General features: G+C 38.3%; 1 protein-coding gene across 3 annotated transcripts in view; it reads left to right on the top strand.

Annotated features, from left to right (window-relative positions):
• The window catches only part of SPATA6L (spermatogenesis associated 6 like), a 50945-nt gene that overhangs the window by 20331 nt on the left and 18010 nt on the right, over positions 1–12604 (top strand). For 2 of the 3 annotated variants that reach the window (XM_036262092.1, XM_036262091.1), the window contains 2 exons: positions 6245–6369; positions 11204–11281. In XM_036262092.1, coding sequence (XP_036117985.1) covers positions 6245–6369; positions 11204–11281 — 203 coding nt within the window. The remainder of the gene's footprint in view (positions 1–6244; positions 6370–11203; positions 11282–12604) is intronic. The other variant, XM_036262093.1, reaches the window with a different exon arrangement.

The raw sequence follows: 12604 nt of genomic DNA, 5'->3' as shown, positions 1-12604 counted from the left end.
GTAGCCCTGCCCACTGTGGCTGTTCCTGGAGCAGGTCAAGGCCCCCAGTGGGGTGGGCCCAGGAGTCTGTAGTTCTTTCTTCTGCCTCTTGGTTCATTGGCAAAAGCAGGCTCTGAAAATAGATAAGAACCCCAGTCTCCATGGATCTGGGGATAGATGTTCTTGTAAATGTCATCACTTTCTTAGGTAGGCATAGCAGAGAGAAGATCAGAAATGTCTCCTACCTGCTTTTCAGAAATTCTCTCTGAATGTTTTTCAGCCTAAAACTGACAGGCTAAAATCAGGGCATTGAGGTGTTTTTTTTTTTCGTTTTTTTCTTTGACCCAATTTTATGTTTAAATATAAATCACTGCTAACTGACAAGTTATATTTTAGTATGCTAGTAAAATAGAAGCAGGCCTATTTTAGTCTTAATGAACTGAAAAAATTACCCAATACCTAATATTCTCAGTATAAGATTTTTAATTAACACAAATTTTATAAAATAAAAAGCCAAAAGCCACAGTCATCAACAACCCCCGACAATAATTATTATTAACAATTTGTTGTGTGTCTTTTTAGACCTTTTAAGATGCATTTAATATATAGAATGCATTTAATATATTCAACCCACCCTAAAACAATACCTATCCATATACCCATATATGCATAGATATACTAAATATATGTACTGTTTATTACATGTATATTTAGTATTATATTTTGGTTGAGTATATGTAATCTGAAACTTGCTTTTTAAAATTTAATCTATCTTATACTGACATATGTTGTTCACATGACCAGAAGTCCATCTGTGAGAAGGTTGCAAGAGTTATTTGAAACTATAATGACTGGAGAACAATGACAGCCGGTGTGTGCACACTGGGTATATCTCAGACATTAATCAGATACAAAATGGAGGCTTTATGATATACTTGTTTTCCTTTTGTCTACATTTCTTCAGTTTTGGAATGTAATTAAACTGAAATTGCTCAAAATACAATTTTACTCAGTTTCAGATGCATTACAGGCTGATCCATTAATTTGTCCAACGTATGTTTACTGAGGATATACACGCACTACACTGTGCCACTTCTGGTGTCACTCAGGTGGCACCAGTCACAGAATGGCAGTGGTAAACCCTCTTGATCTGCTCGTCTTTGATGCCGGATAATTAATTAAAAATTATTTGCTTGAAGTCTCATGGGCCACATTTGGGTTTACAGGGTCCAGTTCTTCACCAGCTGAATTGTTACCTTTTCATTTTGCTGTATATAGTACTTTACTGTTTATAGTTTTTTTTTTGGTTAATCCTCACCCGAAGATCTTTTTCCATTGATTTTCAGACAGAGTAGAAGGGAAGAAGAGAGAGAGAGAGAAACATTGGAGAGCGACACATTGATTGGTTGCCTCCTGCATGACTCTTACTGGGTCCAGGGATTGAACCTGCAACCCAAGTACATGCCATTAACCAGGAATCGAATCTGTGACCCTTTGGTCCACCAGCCGACGCTCTAACCGCTGAGCAAAACCAGCCAGAGCTGTTTTATACTTTTCACATTGCTTTCAAACAGACTTATAGTCAAAAAACATATTATGATCATTAAGTTAATGATACAGACACCTCGATTTTGCTGCTAAGGAAAGAAGAGGTCCAGTGGTTTGGCTTAGAAGGCTCTTCCCCAGTTCTTCAGTTTACAAAGATGGAAAAAAGCAAATGGACACAGGGGGGCAGTATAATCCTGGTTGACAGTGAACTTGGTGCTTTTATGACTTCTTAAATAAAACCTCTTTTTTAAAAAATTAATTTATTTATTTTGTTACAGATGTTTCTCCTTTTCCCCTCAATGATTCCTCCCTCCCCCTCCCTCCCCACCCTGTCTCCACCTTTGTTGTCCATGTCCATTGTTCATACATACGTGCATATAAGCTCTGTGAAAACCTCTGTTTTGGAATGTGTCGTGTGTATTCAACCCAGCTGTAAAATGTTGTTTTAGTGGGCACCCATTCCTTGATTCAGAGCTTGATTTTGTATTTTGTTGTGATGTTTACTAGGCAGGAAAGAACTTTTGTCTCAGATAATCTGTTATTATTGTTGTTGTTAATCCTCACCCAAGGATATTTTTTTCATTAATTTTTTAGATAGAGTGGAAGGGAGGAAGAAAGGGAGGGAGGAAGGGAGGGAGGGGGGTGAGAGAGAGAGAGAAACATTAATGTGAGAGAGACACATTGTTTGGTTGACACATCAATTAGTTGCTTCCTGCACGCCCCCCGACTAGGGCCAGGGATTGAATCTGCAACCCAGGAACGTTTTCTTGATGAGAATCGAACCCATGACCTTTCAGTGTGAGGGCCGGCACTCTAACCACTGAGCCACACTGGACTGGGCCAGATGACCTGGCTTTGAATTTTTACTTTGCAGTGTGGCATCATGGCAAATGTCTTCAACTCTCAGAGCCTCAGTTTCCTTATCTGCAAAGAGGGAATCAAATGAGACCCCATAATGGGAAGCGAGCTGTCAATTCTGATACACTCTATGAATGCTAGATATTTATCTAACAATATTGGTATTAAAATTATTTCTCTTGCCCAGCTGGTGTGGCCCAGTGGATTGAGCGTCATCCCATAGACTGAGAGGTCCCGGTTCAATTCCTGGCCAGGGTACATGCCTGGGTTGCAGGCTCGATCCTCAGTTCAGGGTGTACAGGAGGCAGCCTATTGATACTTCTCTCTCACATCAATGTTTCTCTTTCTCTAAAATCAATAAAATCATATTAAAAAAATATTTCTCTTGAAATCTCATTTGTTTCCTTTCTGGGAGAGTACTTGTTCACTGATGGTATTGATGATGTCCCTTTAGCCTATTAAGAACATGGAGTTTTTTCAGACATTTCACTTGGCCTATGGGAATTGCTTAGCCTGTGTATATACTTATTATTTAAAACCTAGACTCTTGCTGTAACCTCCCCTTGGTGTGGTGACATTTTCACACTGGGTGGCACTTTGGATCTCTAGAAAATGACCTAACCAGAGAGACAGAATTGAGAAGCTTCACAGCCTTCTATTTCTCTAATGCTGTTTGTCTCTTTTTATCCCTGTGATTCCAAAGATAGTGGGTGAGCTCACCTTCAATTCTCTGACCACATTTTTGCATCTTAATTCTTGCTAAATATAGGATAGTTATTTAATAGCTATCATTTTGGATGCAGTGACAAGAACTAGACAAAAAACATGTAAAAGGCAAAAGGAAAATCTCAATGGATAGAGCATCATACCATACATCAAGGTGTTTGTTCTCACTGGGAACACAGTATTGAAAACACATAATATTCATAGACACCATAGTAGTGCTGGGACACTGCACCACCTCTGAGTAGTCGTGATAATGGCGGGGACTGTCAGGCACTGTGCTCTGTACTTCACATGTGTTTGCATTTGTCCTAAGAGGCAGGTACTCTTATGAGTTTTACATTTTCCAGAAGAGGAAACTGAAGTTAAGGAGTTTACATAGTTTGTTTATTTTTTATTTTATTTTATTTTATTTTATTTTATTTTATTTTATTTTATTTTATTGTTTTATTCTCACCCAAGGATATTTTCCCACTTATCTTCAGGTAGAGAGAGAGGGAGAGAAAGGGAGAGAGAGAAACATCGATGTGAAAAGGACACATCGCCTGGTTGCCTCCCACACAACCCCGACCAGGGCCAGGGACCCACTACAACTGAGGTACGTGCCCTTGGCTGGAACCGAAGCCGGGACTCATTGGTCCTCAGCCTGACGCTCTACCGCTGAGCCAAACTGGCCAGGGCTACATAGTTTGTTTAAAGTCGCATAACTAGTAATTGTTGAAGTAAGGATTTGAACCCGTCTCTGTCTGAACCTGGAACCTGAGTTCTTAACCAGTGTACTGTAGGCTTCAGTAGAAAGTTGTATTTTGTTGCTAGTGATGGGTGAGGAAATTGTCACATCACTTCCCATTTTCAGGTTGCACTTCTGAGATCACTGAATGGAGGAAGTCTCTCTGGCCAACAAAAGTGGAGAGGTCATGCCCATTATAGGGAGCAGGAGAAAGTCTCCATGTGATGTGTTTGTAACAGCATGGTGTGTGGAGAGTGGATTTGAGTGCAGGAAGAATGGAAGCAGGTGACTAGGAGGTCATGGCAGTAGCCCAGGAGAGAGGTAGGTGGTGGAGGCTATAAAGATAGAGAGGAAGGGACAGTTTTTAGATTTATTTTGGAGACAGAGTCAACAGGACTCGCTAATTAAATGATGTAAGGAGTGAAAGAGTAGAATCAAGGATACATCCTAGATATTTTGGCTCAAGCAACTTGTTCTGATTCCACTGATGGGAAGATGGGGGCAAACTTATTTGTGGGGAAAAAATCAAGAGTTCTATTTGGACCTGTTATATTGGATATACTATAAGACATTTAAGGTAAGACTTGACTGATGAATAGCATCTCAACAGGATGGGAAGGAAGAGAAGACATTTTAGAAGGAATAGCCTACGCTGAGCAAGTGCATAGCAGAGCAGGGAAAGATACACTGTTAGTTTATTGTGGCTGGAGCGTGTCTGAGAGGGGAAGAGTAGGAAGAAATGATATGAAAAATATGGCATACATTCTTTTTACACTTTTATTTTTACTAGATCCCAGTAAGTGGAATGTGTAGGAAGAAATTAATTCATTATATTATTTGATATAAGGTAAATTATTTTCTATAGTTGATGTAACAAACATATACCTTCATCAGAATTCTTGTTAAAATAAAGCAGCAGTCACCAAATAGTAACACTGTTTCGTTGACTATGTTACAATTTCGGCAGTGCTCTGTGCAGGGGCCACTCTCAGGCCAAACCTCTGTGTAGCAGTTGCTGTGCAGACAGGGAGGGCTCAGATGGCAACTTCTCCATCCTTTAGCTCTGTGATTCTCAATCCTATTAGACCCAAGATCTTCTTGATCTTGGTAATGAGTATTTTGTAGCATCCCTTTACCATACTGAAATAATATTCATAGTTAATAGAACAAACTTATGCAAATCACAGTATTTGAGCTGTAATATAAAGAAGAAATAAAAGGAAAGTGATTTAAAATAGAATAACATGTATATCAACATGTAAATATTGAGCATAGTGAAGTATTTAGATGTGACATGATCTTCAAAATGCCCAAAGGATATCAGTAAAAGTACAAACAGCAAAGTACAATTTTTCCTTAATTTATATTGTAATTGCATTCCTGAAAATTGAGTGTATTTAAAATTGTGCAATAAAGTGCTTTGTGTTTATATGTAACAGTTAGGTTACAGGCTTTGCTAGTTAGAGAATGGTTTCTGGCTTGAAAGATTGTCTGGTAGGATGTTAGACAGTTGGGAGGAGTGTCTTGAGCATTGCAGGACCATTCAACTCCTGCCCATGAAATGTTCCCATGTATTTTGGAAATGCCCCTGGTGTTGACACCAGCCCTGCTAAGAGCCACAGCCCTAGCTGTTCTCTGGGCCTTTGGGATATTGTCATCCCTACATCACAGAACACATCGAATTCCAGTCTGCACTGTAACTTTTTTTTTTTTTATCCTCACCCGAGGACATTTTTCCATTTTTTTTTGTTTGGGTAGAGTGGGAAGGAGAGAGAGAGAGAGAGAGAGAGAGAGAGAGAGAGAGAGAGAGAGAGAGAAAGAAAGAAACATCGATGTGAAAGGGACACATCAAGTGGTTGCCACCCGCACGACCCAACCAGGGCCGGGGACAAACTGCAACCGAGGTACATGCCCTTAGTGGGAACCGAACCCAGGTCTCTCTGGACTGCAGGCCGACGCTCTAATCGCTGAGCCAGGGGCCTGAACTGTAACTTTTGTGTGAACAGGGCATTGTCTGCCTTGATCCTATTCTACCCCTAGGATCTGGCCCACAGTATGTCCTTAGAAAACATTTGTTGAAGGAAAGAATGTGTGTATGTATGGATGGATGATGGGTGGATGAATGGATGGGTGAATGGATGTAAAGAGATTTTCCTCTTTGTGCTGTTTTGTAGAGCAACTCTTTAGATATTGTTTTATCTGTTATGACTTGGGGAGGCTTTTAAAAATTATCCATAAGATAAAAAGTAGTAGAAGTCATCTGCTTCTTGAATAACAGGTACTGCAATCAAATGTGTATATTTATCTGTGTGCCATCTCTGCCATCACCAGTCTTAGCTTTTAGCTGGGGGTGTAGATACACCATTTTCAGAACATAAATCTACTTCTGACTTTTCTTTTTCCTAGTGTGGGAAGAGTTGGCCTACTATGAAGAAAACACACGGGAATTTCTTTTCCCTGAGCCCAAGCTGACACCTTCGAACCCTGGGGTGTTTAGGGAGGTGCTCATGAAAACGACTGCAGGTTTTCCAGTAAGTGATCTGTGCCCAGCTGGGCTTCTGTTGGAAGAGAAATTCTTGGGACCTGAATATTTCACTCCAGACAGGGCCTGCCCTTGGACTGGTCACTTCATCTTGGTCAGTACCCCTGTTATTCCATTTAGCAGTCCTGTTTAGATGCCCCACTCCAAATACCAAATTACACTGATTCCCATTATTGATCTGAGAGGTGGGAGTCTTACCTAATCTGGATAAATCATTGCCATATTCACATTGTCATTTTAAAAACCTCCTCTTAATGCAGATTAACGGAAAGATTTGGTATCAGTTTATTTAATTATAGCTATTGTTTTAGTAATAAGAGTAAAATAGGACAATAATAGTAATAATGCTACCTCTCATTTATTTTGCAGTTCGGTTTTTCTTATTTCTTATAATATCTTATTTTCCTCATAACAGTTCTCAAGTCAGCCAAGGCAGATATCATGGTCTCCACTTAATGGAGGGGAAACTGACAGAGGTTCATAGTCGTATACTGATGAAAGATATTAAAAGATAGGGCAGTTATTCAACTGATCATCTGTTTGGGGGCACTATTTGAATCCAAATTGGAAATATTCATTCTGATGTTATCTGTGATGATTTCTGACTCTGTAGCAACTCTAACAATTTTATATATTTTTAATTTTTATTGATTTTTAGACAGAAGAAGGGGGAGAGAGAGAGAGAGAGAGAAATATCTATTTGTCATTCCACTTATTATCTTTTAAAGAGTAGTTTATTGATTTTTTGGAGAGAGAAGGAGGGAGAGGGAGAGAAAGAAACATCTATGTGAGAGTGCAACATTGATGGGATCTGAGTCCCGCAACCAGGGCACCTCCAACCAGCTGAGCCACCCGGCCAGTGCTGCTGTTCCACTTATCCATGCATTCATTGGTTGATTCTTGTATGTGCCCTGACCTGGGATTGATCCTGCAACCTTGGCAAATTGGGATGATGCTCTAACCAGCTGAGCTACACAGCCAGGGCTTCTGACAATTTTGTTGATTTTTATGTCATTTGTTTGACCTCCATTTTAAGAGTCACATCTTTGTAAGTTATAAGAAGCGTATTTAATACTCAACTGAATATTATTATAATTTAATAAAATATTATAATTCCATTTTGTTGAGAGTACTGTGCAGAATAGATAACATGCAGAACCCCTGTTTCTATGACGTTTATGGCAGAACTTCTAGTTCTAATACTTTAAACAGCAAACATTCATCAAAAGTTGTCCTTATCAGAATTCCTAATGACCATAACTTTAAGCTGTCCATTCTCTTTGAGGCTTTGGTGAATATCACTGACACCATTTTTTCCTCAGAGATAATTGCTTGTGTATTTCTTATATCCATGATATTCGTGAGATGCTTTCCTTTATTATTTTGAGTTATTAGGATATTGCTCTTCAGAAGCTAAAAGGGGATAAAAACTGGTGAGAATCGGGGGGGGGGTGGAATCCACTTTATATTAACTTTGGTTTACTTGAGTTTCTATTAAATAAAGCCATCTATAAACATTAGGCTGGTATCCAGCTTAGTATCAAGATAAGGAGAAACATAGCCTCTTATATTTTTCCAAATGTTATCTCTGTTTAACTTTATGAGCATAAGTAGGAAGAAGAACCTATAGGAAATTGTATTTATAGTTATTCATACATGCTGGTAATCACCAAAGAAAGGGCTTTAACACTTCGAGGAAAGATCCTCATGCATTAGAGGTAAAATATCAATTCTTACAACGAAGTTAACCAGACTATATTTGAAACAATTTGTAAAAAGATAGAAGAGCTCAATTTCTTTCAAATATCCTATAAAGCAAAATAAAAAAAATTGCTGAAATTTTAATAATAGACAGTCATTGCGTGCTCACTAGATGCCGGACACTGCTGGGTTCGTTACATGGATTATCTTATCCAGTCCTCCTTAACCCTGTAAGGTGGCTACTATTTTTTCCTCATTTTATGAATGGAGAAGCTGGCCTAGGGAGTTTAGGAAATATCACAGAGCAGGTGAGCAACGGAGCGGGAATTCTCTTGCTGGCCTGTCGGACTTCAAAGTTTGCACTTAGTCACTGCCTGATGCTAATTCTCTCATGTTTATTTCAGCCCGATTTTGGACTTCTTTTTAATAATATTGTAGGACATGAGAATGAGTTATATGGGTAGGTTATGCAAATCATTCACTTCATTTATTTTCTCAATTTATTAATTGTTAGATGTATTTCCTCTACTAAAATGTGACTTTCTCTTTGTGTTTCCATAGTTTGTTTTATTTCATTCACTTGATACTCTTGACAGCCTCCCTCCCCACCCTTGTAATACTAAAGTCAAGATTTAAAAAAAAAATATATATATATATAATCTGTTTTCTTGTCAGGTGAAGATGGAATTTATAAGATAAGCAGAAAGAATATTATTTTTAAAATTATTAATTTTTAGTTCATTTTATTTTTTCTTTAGTGCAGTGATTCTAGAAAAATTTTACTGTTAAGTCCATTTATTGACCTAACCATCCTCACCATTATCCCATTGCTAAGGAGACTGGACAGGAGAGCCTGTACATTTTAGCTCTAACTTGTTATGCTGAAATTGGTGCTGCTATGAAAAAAAGCAACAACCCACATTCCTCGTTATCTGTGAATCTGCCAGGAATGGAGGTTATGTGAGGTAAACAAGAATGTGTTCCAGAGTATGGATTCCTTCCTGGTAGGGCCCCTCTTCTCCCCAGGTGACGTGGATCATGGATTTGAAAACCTATTGAGCATCTGCACGGAGAGTGGTTAACTATAGACTCAGATCATCTGGGTTCAGTTCCAGTTCTGTCACTCAGTGACTGTGTGATTTAGGGTAAATTACTTAATCTCCGTGTACCTTAGTTTTCCTCACCTGTAAAATGGGACTAATAGTAGTAGTATTTCCTTTATAGGGTTACTATGAGGGTTAAATGAGGTAATCTATGTATAGTGTTTAGCATAATACTGGTATGTAGTTAAGTGCACAATAAATGTGAGCTGTTGTATTTTACTATACTGTCATTGAAGGGTTAATACTACCTCCCTATGAGGCAATGAGAAGACTAGACAAGTCTGTGGCTCCAGAGATGATTTATTCAGGCACAGGCATGGGGCCAGGGGGGACCAGGGCTTGCCACACACGTCAGGTCTTGTGATTCCACCAGTAGCACTGTGGAGCCTGGAACTGCCCCAGCCCTTTTCTTCATGTGGGCAATCTCCATAACCAGAGGTGACGCTGTGCTGGTCATGTCATTGTACATTCTTTATCAAATGTCCCCTTAGATTACCTGACCCTGTGCAGCAACCAGGCCCTTGTGTTTATAAGCCCAGAAATTTTGAGTCACCAGTCCAGGCCTAGTTCTCTATGGGCATAACCCTCCCCTCCCCACCCCACCAAAAGCAGCTAAGAATGTAGGCTGTAGGGACTTGTTTCGTGGACAAGATGAATGCACAGCAGTGAATGTGCCTAGGAATGAATGAATGCATGGGAAACAAGCTGAATGGTTGTCCTCAAGCTCCTCCAACCCCCAAGAGGTAGCATGGGGTCATGGAAGGACATGGGCTTTGCTGTCTGGCAGTTGCAAATCCTGGCTCTGCCAATCCCCAGCTGTGACATTGGACAGACTATTTGATCTGAAATATACGTATATATTTCACAGTATTTTAGACAATATGATACTGAGCAAAAAGAGAAGTATCAATCAGTGCAACAAAATGAAGAGTTTGGAAATAGAACAGATTAACATAAATATTTGATATAAGATATAAAACAAGTTTTTCAAAGCAAGTAGAGAGGGAAGGAGAACTCCTATCCATCATTTTCCCTAAGAAATCTCGTTCAATTGCATGGTCCAATGTTTTAAATAGATAGTAACTAACTGCATGGACACTGGAGTTGGAATGCCTGGGTTCAGTTATCAACTCTGCCATCACTAGCTGGACAAGTCACTCTAACTCTCTCTGTCTTAAATTCCTCCTCTACAAAATAGAGATACTATTAGAACCCACCTTATGGGGTTGTTTTGAGGATTAGATGAGTTACTATATGCCAAGCACTTAGGTCAGGCCTGGCAGTCAGTACAATTTATGTGTTTAGCTATTCTTATTATATATATTATATTTTATTTGTCATATTTACTGGTGTATAATTGACACGTAAAAATTGTATACATTTAAGGTGTACAACTTGATGTTTTTATATATATCTACATTGTGAAATAATTGCCACAGTCAAGCTAATTAGCACATCCACCATTTACTATTACTAGTTATGATTTTCTTTTCTTTTGTGGTGAGAACACTTAAGCTCTACCCTCTTAGAAATTTCAGATATACAATATAGTGTAGTTAACTATAGTCACATTGCTGTACATTAGATCTCCAGAATTTATTCATCTTGCATAAGTGAAACTTTGTATCCTTTGACCTACATCTACCCATTTCCCCCATTCTCCATTCCCTGGCAACCAGCACTGTACTTTCTGCTTCTATGAGTTTGACTATTTTAGATTCCACATATAAGTGAGATCATGTACTATTTATTTTTTTGTGTCTGGCTTATTTCACTTAGCATAATGTCCTCCAGGTTCTTCCATGGGTTGAAAATAGCAAGATGTCCTTTTTTAAGGCCGTATAATATCTCATTGTGTATATATATTTGCTGTGTGTATATTTTAGGTAATGCATGTGGGTTATGCCAGCCACACAAACGAGCAATCAAGTTCTCACGTGATTTCAAGTTAGGATGGGATGGGTAAAAAACCTGTTTCCAATAATTGTGTTTGCTTCTTTTATGCTGTTTTATTTTTAGGGCATTGCTCCCAAAATAGAGTTTTCTACGAGGACAGCCATCAGAGAATGTGTGTTTCTGCATAGAAACAGATTTCTTGTAAGTACAATCAAGAAGCCAGTAATAGAAATGTCAGGAATTTTCTCCACAAATTTAAAGAACTTGGTTTACCAAGTTTAGATGCAACTGGATAAATAGAAACATGGAGACTTATTGCCAGGTTTGAATTTCTATAAACTATTTGCTCAGCCTGTCACATTAGAATGAGCATGTTTGGTTCATTCATCATGGTATACTTGGTGGTACACAATGATCTAGAGCTAAGATCACAGGTTTGACATGTAAGCTAATTAGCTTTTTTTGTTCTTATTCCATGACGTTTACTCTTGATCTTACGAACAACAGTGTTTCCTTCTTCCTTCTGCTGAGGCTGAAGCTCAGAGTTGTGTTCGTGGGCCATCTTTGGTAACCATGAAGGCTTACCATGAGGTGCATCCATGAGCATTACCTCCGTTTTACTCTCTTGTTCAGTCCTAAGTTCCCCTTCACCCTGATTTCTTTCCGTGTTTCTTTTATTTTTATTCTACACAATTTTGTAACCATTTAAATTTCTTTCTTGAACAGTATGGAGAACGAATGAATGTAATTTGTAAAGCTTCTTTAAGTACTTTGCTTGTCATTCTAAATCTAGCCTGGCCCTCAAAATGACCTTGAAAATGTGGGCTGTGGATACTGAATGACAAGGGTCTGTGCAAATCCATTAATCCTGTGGGCATTATAACTTATATAATGGGAGACCAATGATTAATTTTAAGGAAGGCATTAGCTGCTTTTTAGATTTTCTTTATTTACTCATTATTTCCTCCAATTTGTTTGATGTGTGTGCACAGTGATTTTTTCAGTCCCTTTTCTTTAAAACCTCCTAATATGTAACTTCCCTTTAAGTGTTAACTTTTAATTTTTTATTTTTTCTTATAACAACAGTATTCCACTTATTTTAGAAAATTATATATATAAGTAAAAAGGACATACAAAATAAAAATCATGTCATTCTTACTATCTAGAGATGAATCATTTTTGGGGGTATATTCGTCTACACAACACACACTTATTTTAAAATATTGAGATCATACTACACTGAATATTATATTGTACCTTTCCTTTTTCACTTAATATATCACGAACATCTTCGGATGTCCTTAAGTACTTTTATACCAGGCATATTTTCATGGCTTCACTGTATGCCATTGCATGGTAGTACCATAATTTGCTTGGCCAATCATTTTCCTGTTGTTGGGCACTTAGCTGATATGTCATAGTCCAGTCAGGAAAACAAACCACACGTTATTTTATTTATTTATTTATTTATTTATTTATTTATTTATTTATTTATCTTCACCCGAGGACATTCCTCCATTTTCT

This window comes from Molossus molossus, unplaced genomic scaffold, assembly GCF_014108415.1.
Source record: "Molossus molossus isolate mMolMol1 unplaced genomic scaffold, mMolMol1.p scaffold_m16_p_14, whole genome shotgun sequence".
Classification (NCBI taxonomy): domain Eukaryota; kingdom Metazoa; phylum Chordata; class Mammalia; order Chiroptera; family Molossidae; genus Molossus; species Molossus molossus.
This window is presented reverse-complemented; position numbering and strand designations above follow the sequence as displayed.